This window comes from Dysidea avara, chromosome 6 (genome assembly GCF_963678975.1).
Source record: "Dysidea avara chromosome 6, odDysAvar1.4, whole genome shotgun sequence".
Classification (NCBI taxonomy): domain Eukaryota; kingdom Metazoa; phylum Porifera; class Demospongiae; order Dictyoceratida; family Dysideidae; genus Dysidea; species Dysidea avara.
Genome location: NC_089277.1, coordinates 12,953,670 through 12,971,719, shown reverse-complemented (window position 1 = coordinate 12,971,719; position 18,050 = coordinate 12,953,670). Strand labels below are relative to the sequence as shown.

The 18,050-nt window shown below is 39.6% G+C and overlaps 2 protein-coding genes across 3 annotated transcripts in view; one reads left to right on the top strand and one right to left on the bottom strand.

Moving 5' to 3' along the window:
• The first annotated feature begins 121 nt into the window (after positions 1 to 121).
• LOC136257229 (superoxide dismutase [Cu-Zn]-like) lies at positions 122 to 4,838 on the top strand. Its single transcript, XM_066050302.1, has 3 exons — positions 122 to 276; positions 324 to 496; positions 4,385 to 4,838. The coding sequence occupies exons 1-3, from the start codon at positions 220 to 222 to the stop codon at positions 4,620 to 4,622; spliced, it is 468 nt and encodes a 155-aa protein (XP_065906374.1). The 5' UTR covers positions 122 to 219; the 3' UTR covers positions 4,623 to 4,838.
• A 151-nt stretch (positions 4,839 to 4,989) lies between these two features.
• LOC136257228 (SR-related and CTD-associated factor 4-like) overlaps positions 4,990 to 18,050 on the bottom strand; it is a 28,381-nt gene continuing 15,320 nt past the window's right edge. Inside the window, exons 9-12 of one of the 2 annotated variants that reach the window (XM_066050300.1) lie at positions 11,523 to 11,981; positions 10,432 to 10,833; positions 9,945 to 10,273; positions 4,990 to 6,355 (exon numbers count right to left, since the gene is read on the bottom strand). In XM_066050300.1, coding sequence (XP_065906372.1) covers positions 5,204 to 6,355; positions 9,945 to 10,273; positions 10,432 to 10,833; positions 11,523 to 11,981 — 2,342 coding nt within the window. In that variant the 3' untranslated portion in view covers positions 4,990 to 5,203. The remainder of the gene's footprint in view (positions 6,356 to 9,944; positions 10,274 to 10,431; positions 10,834 to 11,522; positions 11,982 to 18,050) is intronic. The other variant, XM_066050301.1, reaches the window with a different exon arrangement.

Genomic DNA, 18,050 nt, shown 5'->3' with positions numbered 1-18,050 from the left:
TCTTGTAGTAGTTTTGTTTTACAGGTGTGTTTGCTTATGTCATTGTTTTTGTAATTTCTGGTGTGTATGTGCTTTTTGTGGGAAGTACGCCTACAGGCTTGTCCTTTTGTACAACCAGGTCTTTTGACAAAATTGATAATAACATAACATAACATAGCGCGAGCCCAAGCTGGGCACGAGACTAACCGGAAAAACGCTAAAAGGTTGCTGAAAAACCAGATGCAAGCAGTCGCGAAATTAGAAGGTTCCGTTGAAGGAACCATTACTTTCACGCAGGTAACGCAGAAACACTTATAAAACCGAATGCTCTGACTTCTTTGCAGCAATCAGAAGATGCAGCGGTGACTGTTACAGGGGAAGTGACTGGGGATTTCACGGATGGAAAGCACGGTTTTCACATTCACGAGTACGGCGATTTTACCGATGGATGTACCAGCGCCGGAGCACATTTTAACCCCTTCAACAAAGATCATGGCGGACCTGATGATGCAGAAAGGTATTTGGCGCCATTTGTCTCAAAACATGCCTTATTAGTAAACAGCTAAAACATTTACTATACAGCTAAGACATTTACTAAACACAGATGATGACATTTACTAAACAGCTAAGACATTTAGGCCACTTCAACTAAATCTTATGTTTCTCAGGTGAAATTCAGCCAAATAAAGGTCGGTAGGTCGGTAAAGCTAAAACATTTACTAAACAGCTATGACATTTACTAAACAGCTAAGACATTTAGGCCACTTAAACTAAATCTTATGTTTCTCGTACGAAATTCAGCCAAATAAAGGTCGGTAGGTCGGTAAAATAAAAATAAAAATAGGCTATTTTGCTAGCTTAAGAGTGATATTACGAGTCAAACGGTGGCTAAGCTACATTACAGTTGCTGTATCACTTGTGAGTAGGCAGCTATATGGTGAGATATTTAGTGTTACTTATATACTTTTTGAGAGCTTAAAGATAAATTTGCAACTCCTTCGTGGCGTTATCACTCTTTGCAAGGTGATCACGTGATTAACATAATTATTTTATGCTGAAAAATATAGGGTCGGTCGGGCTCGAGAAACAAAAGATTTAGTTGAAGTGGCCTTACTAAACACAGATGACATTTACTATTTTTTAATTTCGATTGCGGTTGTACGTTATCCACGTGAGTTCGCGCGGTTATTTAGGTGTACAGCTGTAAGGTGCTGCCACGTGTGGTCGGTGTGAAGTGCAAGATGCAGAATTTAACCGTGGACGATCTTAAAGATGTTGTTGCTGGGGCTCTAAGCAATGTGCTATCACATAGTTCCAATTCCTCTACATTTCGCTCGACTGTTTGTGAGGAACCGAGTCCGTGACCTGTTCCAAACGTGTCAAGTGGCGGTGTTTTTATTATTATTAACACTTTGCAGTGACCAGCACTGAAGGTCTACAGCAACATGTGCTGCAGCCTTAGGATTACCTAACCTAATTTGTGTGGATAATAGATCTAGGCCACACAGCTATGCTGGTGGCAGACAGAAACTATCAAGTGATGAGGAAGTCCCTCCCTTGCCTCCTCCACTACCTATTATACAGGAATACAGAAGGTAAGACTCATAAAGCTAGTCACCTATCACGATCTACGATAGCGGGTTCATAATAGGGATCCTAAAATCACATCCAACAACTCAATAAAACTTTTGGTTGGTTCTTTGCAATGAGTATAGGCTTGGCCGGTCCACTAGGGATATCCAAGTAAAAAGTAATCGGTATGTGCATTTGTGTCTGTACAATAGACTAGGGCTGCACCAATTCCACTGTTTACCAATACTTCAAATACCAAGTACTCAGCTGGGAAGTATCTGCGAGTACAAGTACAGTAGCAATACCAAGTACCTTAAAGTAGCTACTTCATAGTGCACACATTCATTATATAGTGCATTTCATGGTATTCTTGTACACGTTTTCAGTATGGTTCATGTTTATAATGAAGTAGCCAATCAAGATTCACAAAGAAGGAAGTCACTGAAATGCAAACCAGTGGATATTCCAGTATTCTTCTGGAGAATTGTAGATACAGTGGATCCTCACTAATCCGAACTCCAGTAATCCGAACGCTCGATAATCCGAACAGTGCAAATGACTGTTCTATTAGAGTATTTTGCAACAAGTGTATGTTCTATTAGAGTAATTGAACTAGGTTCTGTATTATAATCAATGGGTTCACTAATCCAAACAAATTCACTAATCTGAACAAAGTTTTGTCAATTTGAGAACAGAGCTGTTCGGATTAGTGAGGATCCACTGTAATATCATAATGGTGTTTACAAAAACACAATATTCTAATACTGAAACAGTCACTTCTACCTGATTGCTCTATTAGAGTTATTGACTGTTCTATTAGAGTATATAGATATTTTTCTGAGTACAGCGTTTTCACACGTAGGTTTCAGCATAGATCAGTAATTTTGTTGGTAGTTATTAGTGTTACACTTGATGCTTTTAGGCATCCACTGTGCTAGTAAAATAAGCAAGTACAAACAAGTACAAACGAACGTTATTTTATTCTCGCACATGATAAGAATCGGTATCCAACAATATAATGGCCAATTCCGATACTTCATGAAAACAGCAGTATCGACCCGGATACCAATACCGATACTACTGTAGAATCAGTGCAGCCCTACAATAGACTATATACACTGTGCTTGCATATATGTATATAAAGGTTATTTTTAAGGCCGCTGCTATTTGTACGGTCATGTACAAATAGCTTGAGTGCTATTAGTACGGTCACATACGGAATAGCTATGAAATCACCTTGTGCTATTCGTACGACGGTCTGTATGAATAGCAACAAAAAGGTATTTACATGATACTACATACGAACAGCTTACGTACTATTTGTACGGTTACCGGCATGTAACTAGGGTATACAAATTGCCAAAAAGCTATTTGTGGCAATGGTCAGCTGTCTCCTCAGTGACAGAGATTGACATACAAAGGGAGTCGCCTAAAAAATTCATGTGACAAGCAGTTCATTATAGCCAGCTGTATTTTCAAAATTGATGATCCACACTACAGTTATAAAATCAGTAAAAGCTAAGTGCAATGGCAGATCCAGGATGGGAAATGGGACAAATGCCCACCCCTCCATTTGTAGAGGAGCCACATTTCTTTTGATTGGGCCATCATTATTAAATTCTTTGTTTCCCGTCACCGCCTGCATCAATTTTTAGGAGGCTGCACCAAATTTAAATTATTTGATTATAGATCACGTGAATGCACTATTTCATGGTAGAAGGAGGCACAGAGTGACCAAGTTTTAAGGTTAATGCATTAGTTATGCATATAAACATAGCAGAAGGGTGGAAATCCTTTCAACAGGGTGCATGAATGTACAATCCTGGCAGCCTTCAAGTTTGAGGTACTCTAGTAGAGCAGTCAGAGACTGAAATAAGTGTATAATAATCAATAATCACCTCCCTCCTGCATCAGTTTTTGTTGCATTGGGTGACGGGGAAACAAGCAGTATAATAATGATGGTCTTGAATTGCAAAAAGCTGTCAGCCCAAGAATACTTAACGTTACTGCGAACTCAAAGCAGCTGTTAAAACAGTCGTACTCATTGTGTTGATAGTATTATTCTATGAATGCTGTCCCACTAGGGTCCTGTGAGAAGGCTTAAAGCCTGTGAAAGAATACAGTTTTAATGTACATACCTCGAGTATGATTATACATGTTATGGTGTTGCTAGTGGATAATCTATATAGTGTAAGCCATTGGTAGCCAGCTTTAAGACTTCACCAAAAAAATGATCAACAGTGAGCCACTACTACAGGGTGAATAATGCTATTTCCAAAATATAACTCTTCTCCCCACACCTACAACTTATCCTTTTTGTGCCCCACCCTTTGCCATTTCCTGGATCAGCCCTTGATGCGTGCGGGGGAATGGGAAACGAGGAGTCTACCTGGAGCGAGACTTCAGACTTGGAAGAACGATTTTGGCATTTGTTAATCAGTATCAAATACAGAAATACCTTTCAACATCTTCACTCCTATCCACTATTATACCCTGTACTCTGAATTCCTCTTGCAATGCTATAGTCAACTCTTGCTCAAAGCAAGCTGCCATATGTACAATTATGTTTGACAACCACAATCGAAAATGAACGACCAGCCTCACGTGAATAACGCAAAACCACAATCGACATTAAAAATAGTAAATGTCATCTGTGTTTAGTAAATGTCTTAGCTGTTTAGCAAATGTCATCTGTGTTTAATAAATATCTTAGATGTTTACTAATAAGGCATGTTTTTTTAAAGTTTTGAGACAAATGGCGTCCCATATTAAATGAGTTGTTGGTGTATATTCTAATGGATTGATAGTAGAATTAATGGTCACTATTTTCCAGACATGTTGGTGATCTTGGCAATATTGAAGCTACTAGTGGCAAGGCAACTGTTGACATCACAGATAAACAAATCAACCTCTACTCTGGAGAAAGATGCATCATTGGAAGGAGTGTTGTTGTACATGCTGACCAAGACGATCTTGGCAAAGGAGGATATCCAGATAGCAAGACAACTGGACATGCTGGTGCACGACTCGCTTGTGGTATAATTGGCTATGCTAACCCTGATCAAGTCTAACTAAAAAGTACTGTTAGTAGACTGGACTTGTACTGATTCTATCAGTTTTTGTGATTTTTTTACACTGCCTTTTTAGTACTAATGTAGATTGTAGGCCATTATTTTCATTACATAATCTTAGGCCACTTCAAATAAATAATTTTTCTTGTCCTTACTATATGTTGTACCAACTTGATAGCATGCTTGACACACATACAAGTTCTCGTTTTACTTTAACATGTATGGTACAGTATGCAAGAAAAATTGAGCTGAGATGAGAGGCCTTGCCAGCATCAAAAACTGCTTAATGGAAAACCTGTTGGAAAAGAAGTTTTGATAGCACAAATCTCAGCCAAGAGAATGGCCTTTCAAACTAAACTACAATCTCTTGCCATGTATACAGTATAATAATACTGTATTCCATATAATATGTTCATAAATACAATATATGTACGAAACTTAAGAAATAATAGCATAAAAGATACAAGCAAAAGGTAACCGTCACAAATACATTTACTCAGGCAAAACACAAATTGACTTGTGGGTGTATGAGTGGTATACTTCTGTGCAACAACACAAACAACAACTAAACTAAAATGCTACTAAGCGTCACCAGTTGAAGGTTCATTTGTTTCTGAAGAAGAGTCTTGTAGACCCATGACATCACCATATGTGCTGTGGTGCTTTTCACCTTTTACACCATCACACTTCGTTTCTTTGTTCTCTCCTTCTACTGCTTCCCCTGGCTGTTGCTCTAATGCATCATCGTCTAACTTTGCAAACTTTGCTTCAAGCATATGATCAATATTGTCTTCTATTTCATTGCTTGGTATGCTTTCATCTACTTTAGTATCTTCCATCATCTTATCAGTTACCTCTTTATTTGTACCATCACTTCTCTTTTCAGCATATTCGTTATTTTCATGAGTTGGCAATTCTTTTGAAATTTCTTTTTTAGGATTCTCGGGCTTTTTGGTGTCTTCACCAGTTTCAAATTGCAAGTCTTCCTTTTTGTTATCTAGAGTGGCATCCTCTTTTATATCTAGTTCTCCTATCTCAGTTTTAGAATCTTCTGGTTCACTTTGTGTTTCAGTTGCTGGCTTATAAACTTTTGCAGCTAGTTCAACTAGTTTATCTTCAGCAGCCAGTTTATCCAGTCCATTATCATCCTTGGCAACCAGTTTTTCTGGCTCATCTGGTTTATTATCTTCAACAGCCAGTTCATCTAGTTTATTATCAACCAGTTTTTCTGGTATATCATCATCCTTGGCATCTGGTTTAGTGGTAGCCAGATTTTCTGGTTTATCATCTTTAGCAACCAGTTTCTCTGGTGTCTTGGTGATTGGCTCACATGTGTCCTTTGTTTTTGAGCTTTTCTCTATATTCATCACTTCTTGTTCAAATTTCTCTACTTCCTCTGTAAGACGTTGTACTTTCTCCTGTTCCCAAGTGTCACAGATGTCCATTTTAACCTCCTCAATTGGTTGTGCCATATCTACTGGTTCAGCACTTGTGTCCATGTCTTGAATTGTCAACTTAGATTGTTCAACTTCCATTTGCTGACTTCCCACTGGTTTAATCCAAGGTGGGGGATTTTGGTTCATACTAGCTTGGTGTTGCATGTTAGCCTGGGGTGGGAGGATACTAGTGGGTGGTGGCTGACGTACTATTCCCATAGGAGGACCACCAAACTGCATTTCCATTTGATGCCCACCACGAAAGTTAGGGCTTACCATTGGTGGAGCAAACTGCTGCTGTAAAATAGGGGATAAAATAAAAAATGAGAACATGCACAAACAAGAAAAGTACCGTAAACAGGGAAAAATTTGTTGGACAAAAGTTTTGCAGTTCCAAAGCAAACCACGAAGGTTCCTCGCTATGCTACAGGTGTATTTACAATTTTAAGCTATACCACAAATCATATTGGTAAGCTCTAACTGCAAAACTTTCTCTGTTTACGGTACTACCATGTAAATAAACAATATACATGCTACTTAGATAGATGGCTATAGAAAATAAATTTGCTGGTCATTTCATTTTTAGAGAGGAAGCATCCATTCACTGGACTGGACTACTGAACTCGCATCAAACACCTCATTCAACTACTAAAAGTGATTTTGCCACATGATGATTACTTTGTATACCACACACTCAGATTTCTCAGTGTCTTCATTTTAGAGGCACATACAGCTAACCGTAGTCCGGTATATGATAAATTCATAATCAATAGGGATGTGTCTATTATGCCGGAATAAATTTGGTTGGAACCCCTCTAAGACAACCATTGGGGAAATGAAATATGTCCTTTATATGGAGATGTCCTTATTTTAAGGGGTTTTCTAAATTTTTTAAATAATCAGTTTTAATGCATGAGACTAGACCAAGTGAGTGATTTTATTGGGTACCTATGGTGTGTGGCCTCTACTACACTACCCAGACAATTAGACACCACAAAAATTTTATACATAAAGGTTTGTCCAGATTACTCCATATTTGATTAGTTATCAAGATGGTTAGCTAATATTTATCCTGTAGTGCAGTTTATTCTTAAAATGCACTAGCTACTATTTTCAGAAGACCTCGGTAAGAAAATTAATAGCAGTAATTACATAAAGACTTGTCCAGATTACTCCATATTTGGTTAGTTATCAAGATGGTTGGCTAAACAGATTATCTAGTTTATCCTGTAGTGCAGTTTATTTTTAAAATGCACTAGCTACTATTTTCAGAAGACCTCGGTAAGAAAATTAATAGCAGTACTTGTATGTGCGTTCATATTGCTTCTCGTAACTTCTTTGTCTCACACTTTCTGCATTAGCTAAATGATGTAGTTCGATTGATTGTTGTAACTGGCAATGAACCTTTGTTACTTGTGTCCACGATTAGCGAGGTGTTGTACTGTAGTGCTTGCCATGTCTGGGAATTGTGCAGTGTCCGGTTTACGGAATAGAGAGGTGTCCACTATTGAGGGGGCATTAATACACACAGGTATTGGAAGTTGCATTTGGGACTTTATTAATTGCCCGTTATAAAGAGGTTGTCTGTCATTCAGGGGTGTCCGTTAAGAGGGGTTCTACTGTACCCCCTGTAATTGGTAGTGGAAAGAATTGGAAAATAATCGGATGAGTTCTAGGAATAATTAGTGCAAAATTATAAGTCTTTCTTGTACCGTGATGCAAAAATCTTTTGGATACAACATTGAATCAGTGCAAGCATAAAAAACAATTGAAAATATCAAGATACTCTAATAGAGCAGTCACCTAATTGTAATAGAACAGTCCATAATTCTAACAAGTACAGTAGAAGGAAAAATTAGGAAGATTAGGGATCAAAGAACAAAAAAGAGGGAACGGCTAAAAAGTTGTGATACAAGGGAGGTTGCCTATACCTGCAGATATACTACTTTTCAGTCTACATATAAACCATGACTGAAGTAGGGATTACATGCCCACTAGTATATCTGCGGGTATAGGCAACCTCCCTTGTTTCACAATTTTTTAGCTGTTTCCTTGTTTCCCTGCTATGTTGTTCTTTGATCCCTTATCCAGCTTATTTTTCCTTCTATTGTACTTGTTTGTTTACCTTTTTAATAACACAGTTGTGACTACTGAATCCACATGAACCACATTTAAAGAAAGAATGGGGCCAGGCAATCCATAAAATAATTTTGCATCTGAATGCGCACCACGATAATCAATTACGCACTGAAAAATGAGGTGGCCATTACACTTTGTTTGTAGCTATGCTCCACTCGTTACACAGCATTACAAACGAAGAACAGTACAAGAAACTTCTCTGCAATTTATCCAGTCAGTACAGAAAATGCGGGCGAAAAGCATGATACAGCCAGAGGGAAGCTGTATTGTGCTAATGACACTTTGTGTTGCCAGCAAAAATAGCTGGAACACAAAGGAGGGCAAAGGTAGGTCCATGATACGTGCATTGTACATACTGCGGTTGGCAAAAAGGCACGTCTTGGGACGAAGCGACGTCGAACAGTGAAAAAATCAAGCCCGTAGCCATATCCATTGTTGATGTTATGCTTTTCAGAGTGACCCCAAACCCTTCCAACAAACTTCTATGGAATTTTAAAATTTTCCTATTTAACTGAATTTTCTACTGACTATCTAACTGATGCCATCAGCCGGCATTTTGGGGCTTGGCTATGCATAACCAATACTGCCCAGCTGTTATGAAGGAAATTTGAGGCTGGTTTTAGGGCGATATTTTTGGGCAAGAAAGCCCAAAACTGCATGATCCCTAATGTACAGTACTACTATACTGTATGATTATAGCAGTTACTTATGTAAAACTCTAACTATGCACAAAATCCAGGAATGATTTCGGGAAATTTAAAAAGAATTGCCAGAAAGAATAATTGGAAGCTCAAAAAAATTGCAGGCGTAAAACTGACTGAATTTTATGTCAATGTGTGCTATTTTACTGTACAAAAGAAGGCTAAAGACAGACAGATGCATTTAGCAGTATAAACAGTGCACAGTGCTTGTATCATTGCTACTGTATATAGCGGTAGGCAAAAAAAAATTGATAATGAGCCACACTGAGGTAGGTTTTAGTGTATTTTTAGTGAATAAAGTGTAAGTTGTCTTGTGTGCAAGTTTTGTCTTGTGATGAATGGTGTGATTTATAAAATACTTCTGTGGTTAAGTCTACCTTTAAAAAAGTTTTCCAGTCCAGTGAATGGATACACCCTTTCTAATCTGTATGTTAGAGTGCATCCATTCACTGGACTGGACAACTGGACTGACTCAACCACTTTTTTCAATCACTAAAGTAGTCCTACACTGAAGTGATTTCATAAAGTAGCATACCACACATGGAGGGCTCTCCATGTCTTGTCTTGCATATTGGAGGCAGATACAGCTAATTATAATCTAGTCCTTTTAACAGCATGACTTCATAATTAATTGTTTGAAGTCTCATGGTGAAGGGTATTGAGTTTTAAAACACTTTTGTGGTTAAGTCTGACTATAAAAGGCAAAAAAATAAAAAAAACTTGAGTCCAGTAATCCAGTCCAGTGAATGGATACACCCTTTATATATGCAAAATTTAGCATAATCCTGTTTCATGGAATTTATCTTCTGGTAGATCTCATCTAAGCTGAAGCTTTAGGATATACAAGTCTGCTCTATTTGATTTTTACAATGTACAGAACGAACAGAGCTAAAGCTTTTCTGAAATAAGTTGGAGGAGCTCCACTTCACTCACCATTGGCACTACACCTATCATGATTGCACAATATTTCGAGCACACAGCCATCTTTTAAGGATCACGTGCGTACACTTATTTCTGATTGCTCTATACAGTGAATATCAACTTACTGGTTGAGAGAAGGGTGGTCCCATTGTATGAGGTGGTAGCATTCCTCCTATAGGTGGTGGAGGCCTCTGCAAATGTGCTGGAGGGGTTGTAGCTCCAAATGGTGCTCCAGGTGGTGGTGGTGGCATCATTGGCATTGCAGCAGGCATTGCCATTGGAGGTGGAAATGACTGTGCCTGCTGTGGTGGCAGAACTGATTGAGCAGCAGTCATGTTTGTTACTGGTGGAGGAATTGGAGGCTGCTGGATTGGCAGGGCTGCAATTATCACATCTTGAGTAGCAGTGGTTGATACCGTTGGTAGCTCTTGCATAGGAATTATAGGATTATCCTCTGAAGCAAGAGGAACACAAAATCTATTACAACACAGCATTACAAGGCATAGAAGTTTCATATGGGGAGGAGGGGTAAATAAGTTTATAGAAAGAACTGATAGAATTGTTCTATTCTCTAATTAAGAAGACACACAGTACATGGATTATTTCACACACCTATAGGCTTTGGTGCTGGCAAATGCTTTACTCCAGGAGGATAAGTATCAGAGTCAATCATTCCGCCAACAGCTAGCCCTTCAAGTTCTTCCTCTTTCACCATATCCCAGGGGATGTACGAAGTACCATCATCAACACTCCAATACTGCTTGTATTTTGCTCCCTTCAATCCTTTACCAGGAGCCCAAGCTAGTTTGCAGTAGGTCCCACCAATTTTGGCATTCATGAGCCCATTACGTGCCCGAACAGTGTCCTTTCGATATACCATACAGACATAAGCACAACCACGTTGCAGAACCATTTCCACACTGTTTATTGGACCAAACTCCATGAAGGTCTCTTCAAGTTGCTGTTTGGTGATACCTTTAGGCAGTCTCCCCACCCAAATAGTAGTACTGCAAACTAAAACAACAAATCATTAGTAATTTATGAACTTTCACAATAATTAAGTGGCTGGCTCTACAAAAACCAGTCTTACAGCCTATTCAAATTCTGAATTTTATGGCTCATGCTTACAGTGGAATTTTCTACTGAGTAAATGACTGACAAAAAAAAAGTTGTGAAAAAAGGGAGGTCACCTACACCTGAAGATATATTACTGGACATTTAATCCCTAATTCAGTCCCTAAACAAACTTAAATTTCCTAATTTTTACTAGTACAGTGCTTGTTGATAAGAAATTTGGTCAGATTGAACAAACATCATAGTACATTTGGCTGTATCATTGGAATGATTCCAAAACAGGTATTTGCAGAGCCGGTCACATATACATGTATTATATAGTGTACCGTATGACAGGAAATTTTTGATGAAAGGAAAATTTGGTGAATCCAACACTTCATCAGCTTTAACGAATTATAAATGTTAATGAACCTCAAGATCTCATATAGATCTAAGCACATACTGTTAAAGACACTTATAAATGTTTGACAAATTAAAAGTTGATGAATTTAACTGATTCGTCAAATTTGCCAACCTTGTCTTTAGTCAAAATTTCCTGTGGATATGATAGTACACGCATACTACTGTACTATAGATACAGTACACGTTACATAGTAGAATTCAGCAGGCTTGAAACCTATCCAACTTACTTGAATAATGTTTAGGCTTTGGTGACGGGATCTCCCGATTCCTCCAATCCACTTTTGGTGGTGGTGGGGGTGGAGGTTGTGACAAAGGCTCCAGGTCAAATTGTGTTGGCTCCCATGTGTTGTGCGGGTAACCTCGGCCTTGTTGTACAGGTGGTGGTGGTGGTGAGTGAGAATGTGATCTACTTCGACGCATACCCCTGTTGTCTCTGTCCCAACGGCGAGGACGTCCACTATGAGAGGCAATGGGTGAACGTGACCGATGCCGTTCGGCATGTCGATCTGGTCGTTCTGCATGTCGGTCTGGTCGTTCTGCATGTCGGTCTGGTCGTTCTGCATGTCGATCTGGTCGTTCTGCATGACGGTCTGGTCGTTCCACATGTCGATCTGGTCGGTCTACATGTCGATCTGGTCGTTCTGCATGTCGGTCTGGTCGTTCTGCATGTCGATCTGGATGCCGTTCTGTATTGGAAAACACCACAACATTTACTAATGACAATGTACAATATCCTGATGTAGCAAGCACAAGATGGCTGTGTTACTTGGGGGACTAACATATAGGTGCCCATGGAGAAAAAAAAAAGGTCAATCAGATTTCGGCCAGGGAAGAAGGAGATACTGAGTTCTAAGCAACAGGTATATAATAAATGAATTGTATTGCATGGTTTAAGATAATGTTCATTTGCTATGCTTTTTGTTAATTTATATCCATACCTGATGGCTACTAATCAATATCTTGCTTCACTAGATTGATCAAAATAATTTATCCATAGGGGCCTGTACATTAGTTTTTCAAATATCGCAGCCATAGTGTATTAGAGCTTATGACATCATAGTGGATAAGGTCCATATCTCCATAAAACAATAAGGACCAAATATTATGGTATCCATACTCCATAGAAAGACTTGGTTGGTAATGTTGATTGCTAGAATTTGCATTCTCTAATGACTTACAGGTGTACTATCTCAATTAGATACCTTCAAATAAAGTTACAGCTTCAATTCTTTCTTAGCTACAGGTCATTACTTAATTAAGCTCAAAATGTTCCATCACTAGTAACAGAATGCACAGAAATTTTATTCTTCTATGTGCTCATGCCATCAAATTGTTGCTTGCAACAGATACATCATTATTCATGCTATCCACATTAAGTCAGAGGCTATGTACAGTACCTTAACAACTTGTCTTTATATAGGCATAAATGGGGGGGGGGGGGGGGGGGAGGATATCAATCCTCTCAGTATATACACTAGACGAAATTTAAAATTTTCCCTTGATACTCACTAATGGACCCCATTTATACTCCATGTGAAGAGGGCTATAATTCATTGAGGTGAAGGATGGTTTCCAAGGTGGTTTTTCAGTGTAAGTTTTTATATATGATTTAAACAACAAAAAAACATGGGTGACGACTAAATAAATTTCAAATGAAAATTTCAAAAGGGACTAGGGATATCTGAAAAACTCACGAAACAAGAACGGATCACTGGAGTAGTAATGTAAACTACAAAACTCCCTGTGATAACATTTTAGTTAACACTGTACATGCTTCGACCAGACAAAACACAGTAGGAATTAGTGGTGTATAACATTACCACCCCAGCAACCCCATCTCCTACTTTTTTTGAAATTTTGTTTATCTATGGCATCTACATTGTAGTTTGTGATGTGAATTGATCTTTTATTGATTATGAAAAAACCACCTTAACCCTTAAAGCCACATGCAATCGTTAATAAAAGTGCACTGAAAATGCATAGACCGATATTTTGGCCGTAATGCATGTCTGTAAACAAAGCGCTGTAACTTCCATACAGTAAGCGCTAAGGCTATGCGATTTGTACTATTGTATCCATGACGTAACAAGGAATAAAGCAGTACCTAGGGTTTTACCCATTGGATAAAGCATAGGGCCAAAACTCACCATGAATACAAGACACGAAAACAACTCATTGCATATATACCTTCAGAAAGCGGTTGATAATTTCTTCACAGTGTGTCCTATGGTAAAGACCTATCCTTCTCCTCCTTTGGTGCACAAGTGTCTGCTGTTAAGAGATTAGCAGTAGCAATCATACTTCTTCATACACTGAATGGTATTAAGCTCCCAGTGTCCATCTTAATTGTTCCTGAACTGGCTGCTCATGTTGGCAACTCCGTACGTGCTCATATGACAAGTGATCCACATATCTATTCTCATTGGGGTAGATTTTATTCATGTTTTGTTCAAGATCGTGCAGTCCGTAGTGATAGACCAACAGCTGTAGAGTCCAGACTTGACTATCTTCTGTCAGGCCCTCTACCCCTCCCACAGTCTGTCAACACATCATGTGTACAAATCTCAGGACTGTCTTGTAACATAAGACTACAATACATTCTGGAAAGTGGAACTACAACACCACATCAGAATCAGAATACTGAGTTTTTACAGATCTACCTGTCCACCAAAGTCTCTACACAGCCAGATGGCTCCTATTGCCCGAAATTCCCATGGAAGGATAATCATCCACCCCTCCCTTCTAACTACAACATTTGTGCTAAACGTACCAGATCAATGGCTTACAGACTGGCCAAGACACCCACACTCCAGAGAATATATGGCACCATCATTGAGGATAAGGAAAGGAGAAAATAGATAGCAACCTCGAACGTACCACTTCGGCTGTACATTACATTCCACACCATCCTGTCAAGAAAGAATCCTCTACCACACCAATCAGGATCGTGCATGACTGTAGCTGCAGGCAATCATCTGACTCTCCAAGTTTGAATGATTGCTGGACCCCCTTGTTCATGGAACTCCATACCATTCTTCTTCGATTTCGTCAACATAAGTTTGCTTTCTCGTCCAACATTAAGAAGGCCTTCTTACATGTCCATCTAGACCAGTCAGACATGGGTGTAACACAATTTCTACAGCTATCGGATCCAGCTGATGCAAGTAGTACCTTCATCACCTACAGGTTCAAAGTTGTACTGTTTGGAGCTACTTGCTCAATCATTTACCGCCTTACCCAGAATGACTCAGAAGTACTGTAGCTCACGATATCCTACGCAATGTGTATGTGGATAATGTGGTATCCGGTTGCCCAACTGAACAAGCAACTGTGTACTATTTCCTTAAGTCCAGATCATTGTTGAGCAATGCTAATTTTAACTGCATTCTACAGCAAGAGAACGCAATATACATGTAGCAGAAGCTAGCAATCCAGTGAAGGTCCTTGGTTTAGTATGGGATGTGTAGATGGATCTCCTCTACCATTCACCCAAGCCAGAGCCCATCAATTTCACCTCTGCCAAGACGAAACGTTCTATTCTTTAAGTGTACTTCAAGCATCTTTGACCCATTAAGACTCATCACACCAGTTACCATCTCCGCCAAGTTATTTTTACAACAACTGTGGCAACAACATCATGAATGGAATAGTGATCTTGATGAAGAGCTCTGTGCAGTTTGGAATACCGTGATATACTTCATGCTACAACACTGTCATACTCTTGAAGGTGCATCACTACATTACACGATACTGACACAATTCTACATGTCTTTGCAGATGCCAGGGTGCAGCTGCATACTTGCAGTTTGGAATGAATTCACATCTTGTGATGTCAAAGGCCAGAGCTGCACCCGTCAAGCAACATTCATTACCGAGACTTGAGTTGATGGCAGCTGTGACTGCCGCATGACTGTGCTCATACATCATGACATCACTTACCTGTAATGCCACCTTATATCCATTTGCCTTTGGTCGGACAGCCAGATTATCCTCGCGTGGATCTACAGTAAGAAGACTCTAAAACCCTTTGTCAGTCATCGAGTGAATGGGATACGTTCCAACACATGGAAGTACTGTCCATCAGCTGACAATCCTGCCCACCTACTCACAAGAGGCTTAACATATGATGCTCTTTACTCCTCAGTGCAGTGGAAACATGGCTCAGAACGGCTTTCCTCACAATCACAATTCCCAGCATGGCTACCGTCCAACATCCTACATATCCAGATTATAGATGAAGAGTTAGAAGTGATACAAGAGACCACCACCTTAGTTACAACACCTGTTGGTATTCTCAGCTTCACTGATATCTCAAGCCCTTCAAAGCTTTTGTCTACTACAGCCTATGTGCTCTGAATTTATACACAATTGTAGACAATCCATCCAGTCAAGAACAGTAGGACCATTGTCAGCTTTAGAGCTCAGAGCAACAAACCTGAAATGGCTACACAATGTTCAACACACCATATTTTCAGACGAAATACAGAACTTGCAATCTTGTGGTAATCGCTCACCACTTGTACGCCAATTGAGACTATTCCTAGACCGTAACAATCTACTATGCTGTGGAGGACATATCCATAATGCACCACTATCAGAGCTGGCTAAATCTCCATATCTTCTACCACCACATCATCCTTTCACAGTTCTCATCATCAAGAATGCCCACTCGGCTCAACTTCACAGTGGAGTTAACCCAACCCTTACAGCCTTAAGGCAAATATATTGGATTCCAGCTGCACGACAAAAAATCAAATCTACTATAAGAAAATGTGTTGTATGCAGGAAGACAGCTGGAAAACCTTACACAATCCCTGACCCTTCTCCGTTAGTAAAGTCACGAGTCAGTCCCACGGACCACTTCTCTGTAACTGATGTTGATTTCACTGGTGCCCTACATGTATAATCTGTATGTCAGAACTTTAGAGGGTGAGTGCAAAGTCTATCTTTGCCTATTTATATGTGCAATATCATGATCTTGAGATAGTCTCTGATCTCAGTGTAGAAAGTTTTCTATTAGCATTTCGAAGGTTCAATGGCTGCCAATCTGTCCCAAAGCCTCTCATATCAGACAATGGTTCTACCTACTTGACGGCAGCGGATGATCTTGAGTTCATTCTCATCTGATGAGCTGTCAGAAGCACTTGCCCACAGAGGTACCCAGTGGCAATTTATACTGAAGTGTGCTCCCTGGTTTGGTGGCTTCTGGGAGCGACTAATAGGCCTCACCAAATCTAGCTTGAGGAAGACCCTAGGCAGAACACATACCACTGTGGAGAGCCTGCAAACAATAGTCGTCGAAGTGGAAGCACTCCTGAACAACCATCCCTCACTTACTCATCTTCAGACATTGGCAACCCAGAACCGATTGCACCGTCCTACCTGCTTCATGGTACAGATAATTACACTCACTAGAGGTGAAGATGATGAGGTTAAGGATCCTGATTTAGGAGATGTGTCCGTCAAACGTAGAGCAAGAGTGCATGCCATCATTATCAAGTATTCTATAGTAAATGGAGAAATGAATATTTGACCGCATTGAGGGAAACACACAAAACAACTGGCAATAATGAGCGAGAGGTGAATGTACACTGTAGGTGATGTTGTGTTGATACATGATGACTCGGCAAAAGTGAACTGGAAGCTGGCAATTATAGAATCTCTGAATAAAGGAGCACATGGCTTGATTCATTCTGCAAATATTTGTACAGCCACTGGAAGGACCAATCATCCTATATGGCATGCTTGTACCCCCTTGAAGTAACAGCAGCTACTGAAGTGACAGTCAAGTCAATCTCTAAGGAGAGTTCAGAGAAACAGATTGAGGATCACCCCATACCACTGAGGAGACTGGTCCGTGAAGCAGCCATGTCACAGACAGTGATTGACTGAAACTGTTATTATAGTAGTACTATTCAATTGTGGGTTTTATACGTATGCTTATGTGTGCTGTTAGTTGTGAACATGTGTATGTGAAGAGCGAGGTTACGCCAACCATTGCATTTCAAACTGTTTGATGCTGTAACTAGGATACCATTCCTTTCAGGTAATGACACTATTGCAGTGTCAAAAGTTAGGCATTCTTGATAGAAGACGTAAAGATTGTCTACATGATGAATCAAGTCCCTTTTAATGCCCACTAATACAAAGATCGTCAATAGTGAGCTAATAATATTGGTGTGAATAAACAGTTGCTGGTGATTTGAGTTTCATCAAGAATGAATTCTCAACGAGATTATCCAAGTAATGGATTACATGCATATTCCTTTTAATACCCACTAGGCTAAGATCTGCAGAAACAGCAGTGTGGCAGTGCAGTTAGCTAGTTACTATAGGTACAACCATGCACTTTCACAAGCAAAGAGTCCACAAGCAAAGAGTCCACAAGCAAAGAGTCCACAAGCAAAGAGTCCACAAGCAAAGAGTCCACAAGCAAAGAGTCCACAAGCAAAGAGTCCACAAGCAAAGAGTCCACAAGCAAAGAGTCCACAAGCAAAGAGTCCACAGTGATATACACCCATAGATACAGTATACCAACAGGGATTGGAAACGGAAGTAACTCACATGATACCTCTGTACAAATTCTCAATATGATGTAACAGACGTGAAATACCATCCATGTCTTGAGCGCGAGTGACCGTCACCACCGTCACCATAGATACCAGTGCAGCGTGAATTCGTTAGAGGCCACTTTTGTGCACGTTGTAGAACAATTACAAACTAAGCGTTGCGACAATTGGGCTAATTACTGTTCT